Source organism: Carya illinoinensis, chromosome 5, assembly GCF_018687715.1.
Source record: "Carya illinoinensis cultivar Pawnee chromosome 5, C.illinoinensisPawnee_v1, whole genome shotgun sequence".
NCBI classification, from domain to species: Eukaryota; Viridiplantae; Streptophyta; class Magnoliopsida; order Fagales; family Juglandaceae; genus Carya; species Carya illinoinensis.
In genome coordinates, this window is record NC_056756.1 from 17,618,619 (window position 1) to 17,635,618 (window position 17,000).

The 17,000-nt window shown below is 42.3% G+C and overlaps 2 protein-coding genes across 2 annotated transcripts; one reads left to right on the top strand and one right to left on the bottom strand.

Annotated features, from left to right (window-relative positions):
* The first annotated feature begins 363 nt into the window (after nucleotides 1–363).
* LOC122308869 (thioredoxin H2-like) lies at nucleotides 364–1,298 on the top strand. The gene is made up of 3 exons (XM_043122140.1): nucleotides 364–583; nucleotides 714–836; nucleotides 933–1,298. Exons 1-3 carry the CDS (start codon nucleotides 461–463, stop codon nucleotides 1,062–1,064), a joined length of 378 nt encoding a protein of 125 aa, XP_042978074.1. The 5' UTR covers nucleotides 364–460; the 3' UTR covers nucleotides 1,065–1,298.
* Nucleotides 1,299–2,508: 1,210 nt separating this feature from the next.
* Nucleotides 2,509–6,421, bottom strand: LOC122308868 (dnaJ homolog subfamily B member 4-like). The gene is made up of 2 exons (XM_043122139.1): nucleotides 5,643–6,421; nucleotides 2,509–3,272 (listed from the first exon to the last, which is right to left on the bottom strand). Exons 1-2 carry the CDS (start codon nucleotides 6,158–6,160, stop codon nucleotides 2,825–2,827), a joined length of 966 nt encoding a protein of 321 aa, XP_042978073.1. The 5' UTR covers nucleotides 6,161–6,421; the 3' UTR covers nucleotides 2,509–2,824.
* Between the last annotated feature and the right edge of the window lie 10,579 nt (nucleotides 6,422–17,000).

Below are 17,000 nucleotides of genomic sequence, written 5' to 3' on the forward strand. Positions count from 1 at the left end.
TTAAATACAATTACATATAAAAAGAAAAAATTATATATCCTCAGTGTATATACTTTTAAAAGGCCTAGTCTTAACATAAAGAATATTTGTATTTTTAAAATTATTTCCATCTCAATTTAGTGGTGACTTTTATGGAGGAAGATAAAAAATAAAAATAAAAATACAGAAATTTAAAAAATATAAATCTATTTTGTGTTGCTTTTGCCTTAACTATTTTTTAAATTAGAGCCAACGGTCCATACGATAGATTGAGTCACATCATGAAGCAGAAACGAATCCAATACTGATCTTCGAGATTACAAGAGTCGTGAATGCTATGTCTTTCCCCCACAAACTCCAACCTATATAAAACCCTCCCGACACACCCCCCATCTTAGAGCTCAAGCCAAAGCTTTCGTGATTGCAGAGTTCGTAGCCACAAGAAAAAGAATATCTGCATTAAGAAAGAAGCAAGAAAAAAATGGGAGGCAGTGTTTACGAGTTGCAGAACCTTAATGGACCAATGGCATCTCGTGTCACTGCCTTCCACTCAAAAGAGCAATGGAAATCCCACATCCAGGCCTATAAGGACACCAACAAGTTGGTAATTAATTCAGTCTCCTTTTTATGCAGACATATATAGCTAAATCAATATTGTTCTTAATTGTCTAAAAGATTCATAATCTGTTATTTTTTTGGTACTGATATTTTGGATTTGGTTTCTGGTGCTGAAGTCGGTGGTTTATTTCACTGCTACATGGTGTGGAGCATGTAGATTCATCGAGCCAGCCTTCAAGGAGTTTTCTGCAGAATATAAAGATGCAGAGTTCATCAAGATTGATGTGGACGAGTTGGAGGTAACATGGCTGATCTTTTCCTTTTAACTAGAAATATTTGATCATTTTGAGACTCTTTTTGAAGCATGATTGCTAACATTTTAATGGTGAAAACAGTCTGTGGCATGGGGACTCGAGGTGGGGACATTGCCAACATTTTTGCTGGTGAAGAAAGGGAAGGTGGTAGAGAGGGTGGTGGGGGTTAGGAAGGACGAACTGCAGAAGATGATTGTGAAACACAGGGCATGAGGACCACCAATCATGCATGGAGCATCAATTCTGCTAGCTGGGCACTGCTATAGTTATCTATATATTTATGTATTCCAACTACTACTACTTGAAAAAGAGAACGTGAAAAAGGGAGAGGAGGGAAAAAGAGAGCTCAAAATAATACACACCCATTTACATATATGTAGGCTAAATAAGACGGTGTCTTTTCTCCTGCTTGTTAATGTAAAGATGCGTGAGCTTTTCTCACTTCAATGTCTGATTTCAACTCTCTCTCTCTCTCTCTCTCTCTCTCTCTCTCTCATGTCATCGAGCATAAGTTGTCGTGATGGAGTGAGGGATCTAAGCGGTCTTATGAACAATAGTTGTGTCCTTTTCTTGTACTTGCCCATCCTATACACGCGCCAATGCATCAAATAATTAAGTTTATTAAATAAAAAACATACTCTAGTCTCCACGTAAGAGATATAAATCCAGAAATTAAAACATATAAGCACGCGTTTGACAATTAGGCGAATGTTTTCACAAATTATCTCATCTTATTTAATTTAATTATTATAATTTTTTTAAATTTTTACATAAAATATAATAAATAATTCAATTTTTTTAAAATTTTAAAATAAGAATAATATTAAAAATATATATATTTTAATAATATTTTACTTAACTTTTATTTCATCTTATCTAATTGTGTAAAGAGACTAGTACTTTTAACAAATTAAAATTAATAATTTCATTAGATATATTATTTATATTTTGTAGGTTTATAAACTTATGAGATATATTATTTTAATTTTAATTTATTGGTAACATAAAGTATAAACGATGAGTGGATGATGTGGCTTTATCAAAACAAAGTTTTATGTTCTGAAAGTTATAATATGGTTTATATGGATATAGAAGGTATACAGATGCTTGAAGCGATCGAATGTCATTACGAATAATTGTGTATTTCTTAAGTAATCCTAATGGTCACCCATACATGTCGGGAAGTGCTATTCATCATTCTTTTAACAGTTATTCCTCACATCATTCTTTCATGTGGTATCAAATTGTCGGAAAGCTATTTATCATTTTTAACTTATCTTTCGGTCATTTGATACTATATAAGAAGATAATCAGAGGATAACAAATAGCATTCTTCAATGCCCCAAATCTTCCACGATTAATCAATTTTATTTCTTCAATGTTTTCAAGCAGCCGAATTCTAAACACTTCAACTTGGATGTACTGAATAGATTATCATCTCTCCGAAATCCTACAAGATATCGGTAGAAGCTCTTGACTCCGCCGATCGAATTATTCTATCGGAACTGGTAACTCCAAATTCAAACCGAACCAGTTTCATATTAATACAGGTTGGGAAAGGATTGTCGAAAGACGAACAAATACAGTAACGAACGTCTAAAAAGAAGGGCAAAATCTCAAGATGTTGGCATATTGAACCACATAACTTCCAAATACATCATTTAAAATGTTTTCTTGCAATGGCACATTAAAACCACAATCTTTACATTCCTAACACACAAATTTTAAATTAGATAACCCAAAGTCATCTAGTGACAGGCAAGGCAGTAGCTGAGGATGCTGCTTTTTCCTATGCTACTTTGTGCTACCAACAAAAAATCGCATCCCTTCAAACCTCCTTCCTACCATGCACAATCCTCCTTTCTTTCTTTCTTTTTTTCTTTATTAGTGAAGCCCGTATATTTACATTTAACTGACCTAGCAATATCAATCAGAGTTCCTGGATGGTTATAACCCTAGGCCTTTCAACAGAACTAGTTATCAGCTCCACCAAGAGCTCTCCTCAAGTCAGATTTCTGTTCTTCGGTGAGCCTTGACGGGAACTTGACGTCAAACTTAATTACAATGTTTCCTTTCTTGCTTGGTTCCTTTGAGTTGGGCATTCCTTCATTTGGGATCACCATCACATGGCCGGGTTTTACAATATCAGTCAATGAGATTGCAAGATTCCGTCCATCCAAGGTTGTCAGATTACGAGTTACCCCAGCAAGAGCCTCCAATAATGATATTTTCTGAGTGACCACCAGATCATTTCCATTTCTCTTGAAAATAGCATGAGGTTTCTCATCCACCACAAAAATTAGATCAGCTGGAGTAACGCCAGGTTCTTGATTTCCTTTCTCAGGAAAAGTAATTTTCGTGCCCTTCTTCCAACCAGGTTTGATATCTATTTTTAGGATTTCTTCAACAGTCTTAGGCCTACTGCAAAATGATTGCTTGTATTAGCATTAGTGAAACCATGAAGGGAAAATTGGTGAGTAAAGCCATGAAAAAAAAATCATAATACCTAAATGCAGTGGCATTTAAGAAATAAACAAACCAATCAACAAATTTTTTTTACAAGAATAAACAAACCAATGAAGACATCGCAAAGATCCAGTAGTCACAGAGCATCCCCCCCCCCCCCCCCCCCCCCCTCTTTTTTTTCTTCTCTCTCTCTCTCTCTCTGATTGTATCAATTAGAGCCCAGGTTACCCAACCATGGATCTAGGGACGCAACAAGGTTCCAGCTAATTTAGGAGAGCCACAGCCAAGAACCAAACCAACACAAGGTCGCTTTTGAAAATTCAACCAAGGAAAAACGAAAACTCTGATAGAACAAAGATTTTATTTCCATTAATCTAATATTAGGTTAGGAGGACCCCCCCCCCCCAGCGGTGAGGGAGGGAGGGGGAGGGGGGGGAGCAAGGGTGCAGTTTAGACAAATTCATAACTTAAAATAGCTTGCAACTGTAATTAACTCAATCTGCAAACTTTCATTTCTATTATCAAGAAGCTAACAAAATCAACGAGGCTTAATAAACCTTTCATAGTCCATTTATCAGCTATACACAGAACTGTGTTCCTTAATCCTCAGTACCTACAATGAAAACTTCTCTATATGAATAAAAGACAGCACAAACCAATTGAGATCTCTTTGATTGAGGTAGATGAGAATGATTGAAGCCTTGTCTGTAGCTAATGGATGACCAAGAATTGTAGGTATACTAAAAAGGAACAAGTCACGTCAAGGTAGATGGATACGATGTATCCTTTACCATATGAATAGAGTAGACATCCCCTTAGACATCCACGTATCCTTTATCATCTGCTGAGTTGAGAGAGAGAGATAGAGAGAGAACAGATGGATACTATCCCCCTATATTTAGCAATAAACCCTATCTATCGATAGAAAGATCTCCGTTAAATACTCAACTTTTCATTTTTTATGGGAGTTCCTCATATCCAAGGCAGTTTACCACTTGTCTTCACACCCCCCGTCCCCACCAAACCAAGAAATACACCACCATCGACTAGTGTTGGGTGGGGGACTAGCATGTTTACCTTTTAAATCAAACATGGTAAGGCCTGCATAGCTACTTACATGATAAAGGAAACTGAAGAACCAACCATTAGTCAATAGGAGTCCATTTCCCTCTCTGCAAATACCATGGGTCCTTGTGCAGTCGTCTGGTTTCAACCCCACCACCTTATGATAGTTCACATGAATGCATGAGGGACTATCCTTTCTCTCACTTGCACTTGTATTTCACTCATAAGACAACAGTCTTTCCCTTCTATAAAGCAAAGCGCATGGCGCTGAAGTGAAGAAGCTCAAAACACACACTTAAACACAATGTAGTGCATGGCACAAAACATATGCTTTTCACTATGAGTAGATTGATTGAACATAGTAAACAGAAATCAAAGATTTTCCCTCTTTGGCTATCTGTGTCCTCTCTGAGTTAGGAGTAAGAGCATGAGAAGCCAAAAATGATCATCGTATTTTTTTTTAACCATAAGGCGATAGAACACATGTTGACTAACCAACAGGTTCCACAGAATAGCCTGAAAGTTCCCGGGGGAATTCATACAGCCCTTATATACTTCTATCGGACATTGAGTCACATGGTGAAGATGGTGAGACTTGTCAAAAAAAATCTCATGATACAAATAGCAAGAAAATCACATGAGATAGGAACCTTAACGGTGGCATCCCAAACGTACACATCGTGTTTAATTGCGACAAAACAGTTGAATCAATTTCAAGGTCAACTATTCTACTTTCATCCCTGCAAGTTATATAAACCAACGAGGGTAAGAGAAGTTCAATTCGCCGTAATCACCAACTAAGAGGGAATTTGGTAATAAAGTACATACTTCCCCATAAAAACACTACATCATAAATGGGAAAAAACCCAAGCTGGCCTATCTTTTTGACATCTCCACATCAACCAATTGGTTAGTCAACCAAAATTAAGATGCGGTTTAGATAGTAAGATTAGATGAGATAATTTTAGATGAAAATTAAATAAAATATTATTTTTTAATATTAATATTATTTTAAAATTTAAAATAATTGAATTGTTTATTATATTTTACTGAAAATTTTAGAAAATTGTTCGGCTGAGATGAAATTTTCAGTATCGGGTATCTTTGAAAATTTGAAACACTATAGTGAATTGGTAGCGCCTCTCACAAAGTTATAAGCAGATTGTAGACGTTGGAATTCAATTGAGTGAAGCGTTTTATAACTTTTATTACTACATTCTGGGGAAAAAAATCGCTGAGAATAGAAGAAAGTGAATGTACCCAAACTCATCAGGAACAGAGCGCGCAATTCTCATCTTCTTACGACAACCCGTGTAAAGCTCCTCCAAGGTACACGCCAACTTGCTCTCGATCGCAGCCGCTTTTGGATTCGCCTTCTTCTTTACCTGGCTCCTCCTTACTTCCTCCCCATTCCCGCTCCTTAACCTATCCCCGCCGGATCCGCTAAAAAATTCCACGAAAATCTCATCAGCATCGCGGGGATTGTACCGGAAGCCCGAGTTACCAGCAGGGAAGGGCCCACCGGTGGAGTTAGGGCTGGCAAACTCGGCAGCTTGAAGACCTTCCTCGCCGTAGACGTCGTAGATCTGGCGCTTCTGAGAGTCACTGAGGACGTCGTAAGCCTCGGATATCTGCTTGAACTTAGCCTCACTCTCCTTCTTGTTGGCCGGGTTCTTGTCCGGGTGCCACTTCATCGCCAACCTTTTATACGCCTTCTTCAGGTCCTCCTCGCTCGCGTTCCGGCTTACCTTCAGCATGTTGTAGTAGTCCACCCCCATATCTCTCTCTTCTATGAAACTCTTTGGATTTTGTGGGGAATGCAAGGGAATTCTTCAATTATTTAATCAATACAGGTTTTTGAATGCGAGGTTCGTGAAGAATCACGAAGCTTCTTCCGCTGTGTTTATATGAATGTGAATGAAGCTTTACGTGATTCGAAATTCAATGGAGGTCGGGCAGAGAAATCGGCGACTCGGCCGTTGTCAACACTCAACAAGGCTTCAAAGCTTACGCGCTCCACTACGGTAAGGAGCAGTGGCCACGGTTTTGTTACGTGTCTCTGACGATATTTTCCCTTTCCTTTAACGTGGAAATGCTTGTGTAACAGCAGCGGTATTGCAAATTCATGAATGTCCCTTTATTATTATTATTATTATTACTATTTGTTTAAAATATTTTTGTGCCTATAATTTCTCAAGCTCTTTTGTAAACATTCGTGTAGTTATTAATTAGTATGTTTTTAAACAAAAACTATTAAGGTGTATTTTGGATAGTGAGATAAAATGATATAGTTTTATATTAAAATTAAATAAAATATTATTATAATATTATTTTTTTAATATTATCATTATTTTAGATTTAAAAAAATTAAATTTTTTATTATATTTTATGTAAAAATTTAAAAAAATTATAATAATCAAATGAGATAAAACTATTTGTATATCCAAACAAGACCTAAGTGCTATAAGAGTACAAATAATATAATTCTTTTATCTTATCACAATATGTCTTGTAATTAAAATTACTTACGTAAACAATTTATAAATAATATAAAGAGTATTATATTATCTATGTTTGGGAATGATTTTCGTATTATAATCATTATTTTCAAATCTAATAAAAAATATTGAAAAACACTACTTTTCTTGAAAAAGTGACCGCTCCATTTGACTACTCATCTAATTTTCTTTTAACTTAATAATTAAGGAAATGATTTTTGGTGTGTTGGTATTTTTTTATTTTTTAAAAATATTTAAATATATTAAAAATGTGAAAAGAAAAAGAACCAAAATATAAAAGTTTCAAAATATAATTTTGTTAAGCAAGTATTTATGATTTTAAAGTTCAAACATTATCATGATCATATTTATCTTATTTAGTAGGTTGAATTCGAAATTTGAAAGGGATACAATTTTGATAAAAAAAAAATAGTATTTAATTTGGAAATAATGATTTATATTTAGTAAAATCCATCGTGATAATTAGGGCTGAAAACTGACTCTATCAGTACGATTTCGGTAAAAAATCGAAACCGCACTGATAGCTTATAAACAGGGTGGAGCCGATTGAAACCGGCCAGTAGGGACAAGGAAAAGCAGTGGTTTCTTATGATTGGTATCGATTAGATCCATGGTCGGTTTGTCGGTTGGTACCCATCCCCAAATTCTAAACTTCAAACCAAATCAATTAAAATACAATAAATTTTCAAAAATCTACAACAAAATAACAAATGCATAACAAATTAGTAGGATGAGAGAGATGGTCTGTGACGCCCCCAAATTCCATTTGGGATCGGATGGACATTTGAAGCGTCGAGACATGCAACACAAGGTTACCTGCTTCTGTTCATGACATATAAGATACAATATTCCTAACATGTATATAACATTATGCAATATTCGCAGCGGATAAAATTTTTCTTTAGCAATACTATGCACCAAACTGAAAATATCCCGAATACTTAAAACATATTTCATATATAAAGATCCATTGAATAACTAAGATCACAGCACTAGTCCAAAATAGTTATGATCCAAAAAGTACTGGAGATGCAACTCCATCGTACAAGTAGTAATTTAACTACTATATTAACATTAACGACGCATCGTCGTTCAGTCGACTGTGTCTAGTTGGTCAGCTTCTGTGTGACGCCCCCAAAATCCCCACGCCCGAACACGGGGAATTCGAGACGTCCGGATGGTGACAACCCGGATCACCATCCTATCGTCGGGTGCCAAGTGTGTGCAAGGCAGCAAAAGTGTACAGAGAAACACGCAGCGGATAAGAAAGTCATAACTAAGTACCAGAATTTTTCTTAACATAATACAAGCTGTTTAAAACGTACATAGATAAAATATTACATATACCACAAATACAGTTTTAAACAAATAAAAAGATAACATCAGCAACCCGGCGGAGCCGCATCCTCGGGCTCAGCCTCTTCCTCCTCAACCTCATCTCCTGCACCAAAAGCTACGGAACCACGAATGGTACCGCAGGTAAGTAAAACCCAAACACTACCAGATAAAAACACATATAACTCAAACAAGATGCATGAAACATGCCCAATGCACAAACCCGTAAAACACAAGTTTTCCACGCACGCCAAAGGACACATTTGACATCTCAAACCATTATCCAATTTTAACCGTATGCACCATGACCTCCCCTAGGGGTCATCCGCACACCCTGGCTCCAGTGTCACACCGCGGAGTACCGCCACGCATGTGACACCCAACGAGCGATGCCCAGTTCCGCGCCCCGCGCGTGCGTAGCCAAGCATCCTCTAGCCCTCGCCAGCGAAGGGCCACGGAGTCGGTGAGTAGGCCGATGCCCGGTTCCGCGCCCGGCGCGTTCGTAGCCAAGCACCCCCTAGTCCCGCTCCCATTATCGCTTTCGATAACTCAGGGGACATCACTCAGTTTATTCCGCTCCCGAGTGACCAGAGGAGCTCCACCGAGATAATAACCCATCCCGGCTTGGGCTCGTGATACCCACGCACCCGCAACACACTCACGCCAAAACACAGGCTTTTCTCATAAACCCACAACACGCGTGCATGCACCATGTAATGCCATAACAATGCACAATAAAATAATCCAACAATCATAAATCAAATAAACAAGCAACTCCGTCCTCCATCCATCCGACCCCCGAAACTCCTCGGACTCAGTCCGGAATCAACAACCAACAACAGTAAATAATTGAATGAGCAATATATATTTAAATCTGAAAGTAGGGTTTGGAAAATACTTACAGCGCTATACGGCAATTTTAGAAAACACGAGGCGTTGCAAACGGCGGAAAAACAGCAACGTCACAGTGAAATTTCACTGTGGCCGTGGGTCCGAAAAATCCACTTTTGAACGGGGACAAACTAGGACACGGGATTGATAGGGAATGGTCTAGAGGTGGTTGTGAAGCTATTGGAAGTGACGGACGGCCGTGGGTGGCGGCGGAATGGCCGGATTACCCAAAACGGAAACTAAGCTCGTAGGAGCTGTTCCGGTGGTCGTTGGAGGCCGGAAATAGGTGGGTTAGGACGGCAAGGAGTCGGTGATGAAGTGGTGAAGAAATGGTGGCCGGAGGTGGAGCGACGGCGGCGGATCGGAGCAAAATCCGTGCGCCCTTTGGAAGCTTTTTCCGGCCAAATGGCCGGCCGGTTGGGGGTGGGTTTTGGAGGGAAGGTAGACCGGAAGGAGAGGAAGAGAATGGGACCGGTGGGAGGCCGAACGGTGGCCGGACGGCGGCGGTAGGGCTTAGGGAAGGTGACGCCGGCGTAGGGAGAGAGAGAGAAGAGAGAGAGAGCACGGGGGGGGGGTGACCGAGTCGAGCGGGAGAGAGGAGAGAGAAAAGAAAGAGAAAAAAGAAAAAGAAGAAAAAAGAAAAGAAGGGAAAAAGAAAAAAGGAAAAAGAGAAAAAGAAAAAGAAATGTGAAAAGAAATGAGGTCCAGTCCTCACTCCGGGAAAAAGAAACAAACCGCCAAAAAGATTAAAACCACAAAAACAACTAAAAGAAATAAAACACAACCTCAAATAAATTAAAATAAATTAAAAACCGACTTTAAAAATGCAATTAAAATAAAATAAAATATCTGATATATTAATTAAAATAAAAACAATTATTTCAGCGAAAATACACTTAAAAGCGGGTCATCACATCCTCCCCTCCTTAAAAACAATTTCGTCCTCGAAATTGCAAGATCACCACCAACTTAAACCAAGCCACACAAACGCACATGAACCAACTGAGACCAAGATTAAAATTACATACCTTCATCATTCAAACAAATATGGATATAGCTCCCTCATGTCCGCTGCTCGCTCCCAAGAGAAGTCTTGAGCTAACGGATCTCCCCAAGCCACTTTAACCAACGGTATCGTCTTGGACCTCAATTGTTGCTCCTTCCAATCCAAAATCTGCGATGGAACAATCTCGTAAGTGAGATCCGGTTGCAACTAAATACCTGCTGGGTCAACGAAACGTGGCTCTTGCTGCCCAAAGCTCTTCTTCAGGGATGATACGTGGAAGACATCATGAACATCCCCAAAATAATCCGGCAAAGCAACTCTATAGGCGACGGACCCTACCCTCTCCAGAATCTGAAAAGGGCCGACGTACCTCGGATCTAGTTTCCTTTTCTTACCAAAACGCTTAACACCTCTCATGGGAGAGACTTTAAGATAAACCCAATCACCAATTTCAAATGACAATTCTCTCCTCCTGGTATCAGCGTAGCTTTTCTGGCGACTCTGAGCTGCCGCCATTTTTTCTCTGATGATCCGGACTTGGCTTTGCATTTCCTGAATTATTTCGGGTCCAATTACCCTACTCTCCCCAACTTCATCCCAACACAAGGGCGACCTACACTTTCTTCCATAAAGAGCTTCATAGGGAGCCATCTGAATGGTCGCATGGTAGCTGTTATTGTAGGCAAACTCAATGAGAGGCAAATGATTTTCCCAACTCCCTTGGAATTCCAGGGCACATGCTCTCAACATGTCTTCCAAGGTCTGTATGGTGCGCTCTGACTGGCCGTCTGTCTGCGGGTGATAAGCAGTGCTGAACTTCAACTTAGTACCCAAAGCTGCCTGCAAACTCTTCCAGAACTGCGATGTGAACCTCGGGTCTCGATCCGACACTATAGTCTTTGGTATGCCATGTAGCCGAACTATCTCTTTGACATACAAACGGGTCAACTTACCCAAAGAGTCGGTGTTGTTAACAGGCAGAAAATGAGCACTCTTCGTTAACCGGTCCACAATCACCCAAACAGAATTCTTCCCACTAGGTGTTCTCGGCAAACCCACTACGAAATCCATCGTGATGTCATCCCACTTCCACTCAGGAATAGGGAGGGGTTGGAGCATACCTGCAGGTCTCTGATGCTCGGCCTTTACCTGACGACACGTGTGGCATTTCTCCACATATAAGGCAACGTCCTTCTTCATTCCATCCCACCAGTAATTTTTCTTCAAGTCTCGATACATCTTTGTACTGCCGGGATGAACTGAATACGGGGCCGCATGAGCTTCCGCCATGATTCGTTCTTTGAAATCTGCGTCCTTCGGGATCACTCTGCGATCTCGGAACCGAAGTACCCCATCACTATCCATGCTATAGTGCAACGGCCCTCGAGATTTTCGGACTCTTTTCCTGATGTTCAGCAGCTTCGGATCCTTTCTTTGGAGAACTTTCAATTCTTCAAAATCGGTTACCCGAATGTCCAGAACCGAAGACAAAATCTCTACTTGCTGCGAACTCTCTATAAGGAGCCTTCTCATCCCATAAAGTAACGAATCCATTTCTGACGGTTCGGCTTCATCCTCCAAATGAGACTTCCGGCTCAAAGCATCAGCAACTATGTTAGCCTTCCCCGGGTGGTACTTGATCTCACACTGATAGTCACTGATTAGCTCTAACCAACGCCTCTGCCTCATATTCAAATTTTTCTGGGAAAACAAATGCTTCAAGCTCTTATGATCAGTAAATACCTCACAAGCTTCCCCATACAAGAAATGCCGCCAGATCTTGAGTGCAAAAACAATCGCAGCCAACTCTAGATCATGCGTCGGATAATTCTTCTCATGGTCCTTAAGCTGACGAGATGCATAGGCTACAACCCGTCCTTCCTGCATAAGGACACAACCCAAACCGAACTTAGACGCATCACTGAAGACTACAAACGGCTTATGCGGTTCTGGGAGTGCTAACACTGGTGCCGTCGTCAGCCTGTTCTTCAATTCCTGGAAGCTTCTCTCACATTTCTCTGACCAAACAAATTCTGTATTCTTCCGAGTCAAAGCTGTGAGAGGTCCGGATAAGCGAGCAAAACCCTCTACAAACCTTCGGTAGTAACCGGCGAGCCCCAAGAAACTCCTGATCTCGCGTACTGTAGTTGGGCGTGGCCATGACAAAATGGCTTCTACCTTACTGGGATCAACTGCCACTCCACCCTGGGAAATTACATGCCCAAGAAATTTAACTTCTTCCAACCAGAACTCACACTTGCTGAGCTTGGCGTACAACTGGTGTTCTCTCAATTTCTCAAGTACCAAACTAAGATGATACACATGCTCTTCAATATCTCGGGAATAAATCAGTATATCATCAATAAATACTACCACAAAGGAATCCAGATAAGGTTGGAACACCCGATTCATTAAATCCATGAAAGCGGCAGGAGCATTAGCTAGCCCAAATGGCATCACCTTAAATTCATAGTGTCCATACCTCGACCTGAAGGCAGTTTTCGGCACATCCTGCTCTCTGATTCTCAGCTGGTAGTATCCTGACCTCAGATCAATTTTAGAGAACACCGCTGCTCCTTGAAGTTGGTCAAACAAGTCATCAATCCGCGGGAGAGGGTATTTATTTTTTATGGTCACCTTGTTCAACTCCCTATAGTCAATGCACATACGAAGGGTTCCATCTTTCTTTTTAACAAATAAAACTGGAGCACCCCACGGCGACGTACTAGGCTGAATAAACCCCTTCTCTACTAATTCTTGCAACTGAGTCTTCAACTCTTTCAATTCAGCCGGTGCCATGCGGTAAGGAGCCTTATGCACAGGAGCCGCTCCAGGTTCCAAGTCTATAACAAACTCCATCTCTCGCACGGGGGGTAGTCCGGGCAAGTCATCCACAAACACATCGGGGAACTCTTCCACAACTGGAATGTCTGCCAAGGACTTCTTCTCAGACGGCGTGGACACCATCTGAACCAAGAATGCATCCGCTCCCCATGCAATCTCTCTTCTTGCCTGTATCGCCGATATAATCATCGGCTTTTCTTTTAATCTACTCCCCGCAAATTCCAGACAATCACCATCCGGAAGCTGAAAGCTAATTGTCCGACTTCTGCAATTAATAGTCGCAGAATATCGGTATAGCCAATCCATCCCGAGGATGATATCAAAACCCAACAGCTTGAATACCACCAGATCAGCATCCAAAAATCTTCCCTCAAAATTTAACGGGCATCCCAAAGCAACCTTGGAACACCACACCATCTCGCCGTCGGGCAGCGCCACTACCATAGCCTTCGGCAACGGTTCCGTGACCAAGTTACACACCCGAGCAAATGTGGAAGACACAAACGATCGTGAAGCACCAGAATCAAACAAGGTACAAGCATAAAACTCATACAAACGAACTCTTCCTGAACCAAACACACAACCCATAAAATCCAAAAAAAACAGCGAAGAAACCAAATGCACCAAAAATTAAATCCAACTTAAAAAAATTAAATTAATCCATACCTGTGATTACTCCAGCATCATGGGTCGCTGGTGCCTCAACATCCACCTCTTCGGGTGTGACTGCATAAACCCGGGCTTGTACTACTTGTCTCGGGTTGGTTCTTCCACCGTGTCTACCTCCACGGCTTCCTTGAGCTCTGACGGGGCAATCCCGAACTATATGTCCCACTTGACCGCACCGATAACACTGGGGTCCGCTACTCGTGCGACACTCGCCCTCATGAGCTCTATTACAAACCCCACAAACAGGCATACGTCCTCCCATGCGAACACTGGAGGATGCTTGAGATCGGGTTCCAGTCCGCTGAACAAACTTCTGAGGCGAACCCGAGCTGCTTCCTTCACCAGAAAAACTCCGCCTCTTTTGCCCTGAAGGGGATCCCATACACAGATTATTTTCCCGCTCTATAAGGGTGGCCACATCCACTAACTCCTGAAAAGTGGATATCCGATGGCTGACCACCAATCGGCGTATATCAGGGCGTAGTCCCTCCTGAAAACGCTCAGCTCGCAGCTCCTCTGTGGCAACAAGATGAGGAGCAAACCGCTCAAGTTCTATGAACCTCCGGGCGTATTGTTCCACTGTTGCGCCCCCTTGGACCAGATTAGAGAATTCTCTTGCCTTTTGCTTCCTTACCGATGCGGGAAAGAAGCGGTCATTGAACTCCTTCTTGAAACGCTGCCAGGTCACCGCAGCGAAAGATCCCAGTTCAGCTTCCAACATCACCCTCCTGGTATCCCACCAATTAGAAGCGATACCTTGTAAGAGGTAGCTGGCATAGAGTACTTGTTGTGCTTCAGTGCACCCACTCACCTCAAAAGTCTTCTCCAAATCTTTGATCCATTTCCCAGCCTGAAGTGGATCCTCATTCCCATTGAAGTGTGGAGTCCTATGCGCCAAGAAGCGCTCATAGGTGCACCCAGCTTGCACCATGCTACTGGACCCTCCTTGATACATCCAAGGCCCTCCCTGATATGGCCAGGGACCTCCTGGTTGTGGCCAATACATTCCCTGTGGCGGACAAGGCTCTCCTGACGGTGGATAGGGCCCTCCTGATGGTGGCCAAGGACCCCCTTGTGGTGGCCAAGGTCCTTGTGGTGGCCAAGGCCCTGCCTGTTGTGGCCTAATATTCTGTTGCATGAACTCCGTCATCTGCCGAATTGCTTCGGCTATGGAGTCATCCCTGGATGTATTGTCTTGCGGTTCCTGAGTATTTTTCCTTGGTCTACCTGGTCTCCCCATAATTCTGTCACAACACCACTCTTGACCCTCCTTTAAGAAAACAAACAAAAACCATCATAAAACCAACAAAACAAAAACAGCACCACGCAGCGAGAAATAAAAGGAACCAGCATGCCAAAACATAACTAAATAAAACAAGCAAACAAACATAAACAAATAAAACAAATAAAACAACTATACTTAACATAATTTTAAAACACAACTTTAAAAACATTCTGGTACTACCTACGGGACATGTGGTTTTACCCAGAGCCAAACCTCTCTGATACCACCTGTGACGCCCCCAAAATCCCCACGCCCGAACACGGGGAATTCGAGACGTCCGGATGGTGACAACCCGGATCACCATCCTATCGTCGGGTGCCAAGTGTGTGCAAGGCAGCAAAAGTGTACAGAGAAACACGCAGCGGATAAGAAAGTCATAACTAAGTACCAGAATTTTTCTTAACATAATACAAGCTGTTTAAAACGTATATAGATAAAATATTACATATACCACAAATACAGTTTTAAACAAATAAAAAGATAACATCAGCAACCCGGCGGAGCCGCATCCTCGGGCTCAGCCTCTTCCTCCTCAACCTCATCTCCTGCACCAAAAGCTACGGAACCACGAATGGTACCGCAGGTAAGTAAAACCCAAACACTACCAGATAAAAACACATATAACTCAAACAAGATGCATGAAACATGCCCAATGCACAAACCCGTAAAACACAAGTTTTCCACGCACGCCAAAGGACACATTTGACATCTCAAACCATTATCCAATTTTAACCGTATGCACCATGACCTCCCCTAGGGGTCATCCGCACACCCTGGCTCCAGTGTCACACCGCGGAGTACCGCCACGCATGTGACACCCAACGAGCGATGCCCAGTTCCGCGCCCCGCGCGTGCGTAGCCAAGCATCCTCTAGCCCTCGCCAGCGAAGGGCCACGGAGTCGGTGAGTAGGCCGATGCCCGGTTCCACGCCCGGCGCGTTCGTAGCCAAGCACCCCCTAGTCCCGCTCCCATTATCGCTTTCGATAACTCAGGGGACATCACTCAGTTTATTCCGCTCCCGAGTGACCAGAGGAGCTCCACCGAGATAATAACCCATCCCGGCTTGGGCTCGTGATACCCACGCACCCGCAACACACTCACGCCAAAACACAGGCTTTTCTCATAAACCCACAACACGCGTGCATGCACCATGTAATGCCATAACAATGCACAATAAAATAATCCAACAATCATAAATCAAATAAACAAGCAACTCCGTCCTCCATCCATCCGACCCCCGAAACTCCTCGGACTCAGTCCGGAATCAACAACCAACAACAGTAAATAATTGAATGAGCAATATATATTTAAATCTGAAAGTAGGGTTTGGAAAATACTTACAGCGCTATACGGCAATTTTAGAAAACACGAGGCGTTGCAAACGGCGGAAAAACAGCAACGTCACAGTGAAATTTCACTGTGGCCGTGGGTCCGAAAAACCCACTTTTGAACGGGGACAAATTAGGACACGGGATTGATAGGGAATGGTCTAGAGGTGGTTGTGAAGCTATTGGAAGTGACGGACGGCCGTGGGTGGCGGCGGAATGGCCGGATTACCCAAAACGGAAACTAAGCTCGTAGGAGCTGTTCCGGTGGTCGTTGGAGGCCGGAAATAGGTGGGTTAGGACGGCAAGGAGTCGGTGATGAAGTGGTGAAGAAATGGTGGCCGGAGGTGGAGCGACGGCGGCGGATCGGAGCAAAATCCGTGCGCCCTTTGGAAGCTTTTTCCGGCCAAATGGCCGGCCGGTTGGGGGTGGGTTTTGGAGGGAAGGTAGACCGGAAGGAGAGGAAGAGAATGGGACCGGTGGGAGGCCGAACGGTGGCCGGACGGCGGCGGTAGGGCTTAGGGAAGGTGACGCCGGCGTAGGGAGAGAGAGAGAAGAGAGAGAGAGCACCGGGGGGGGTGACCGAGTCGAGCGGGAGAGAGGAGAGAGAAAAGAAAGAGAAAAAAGAAAAAGAAGAAAAAAGAAAAGAAGGGAAAAAGAAAAAAGGAAAAAGAGAAAAAGAAAAAGAGATGTAAAAAGAAATGAGGTCCAGTCCTCACTCCGGGAAAAAGAAACAAACCGCCA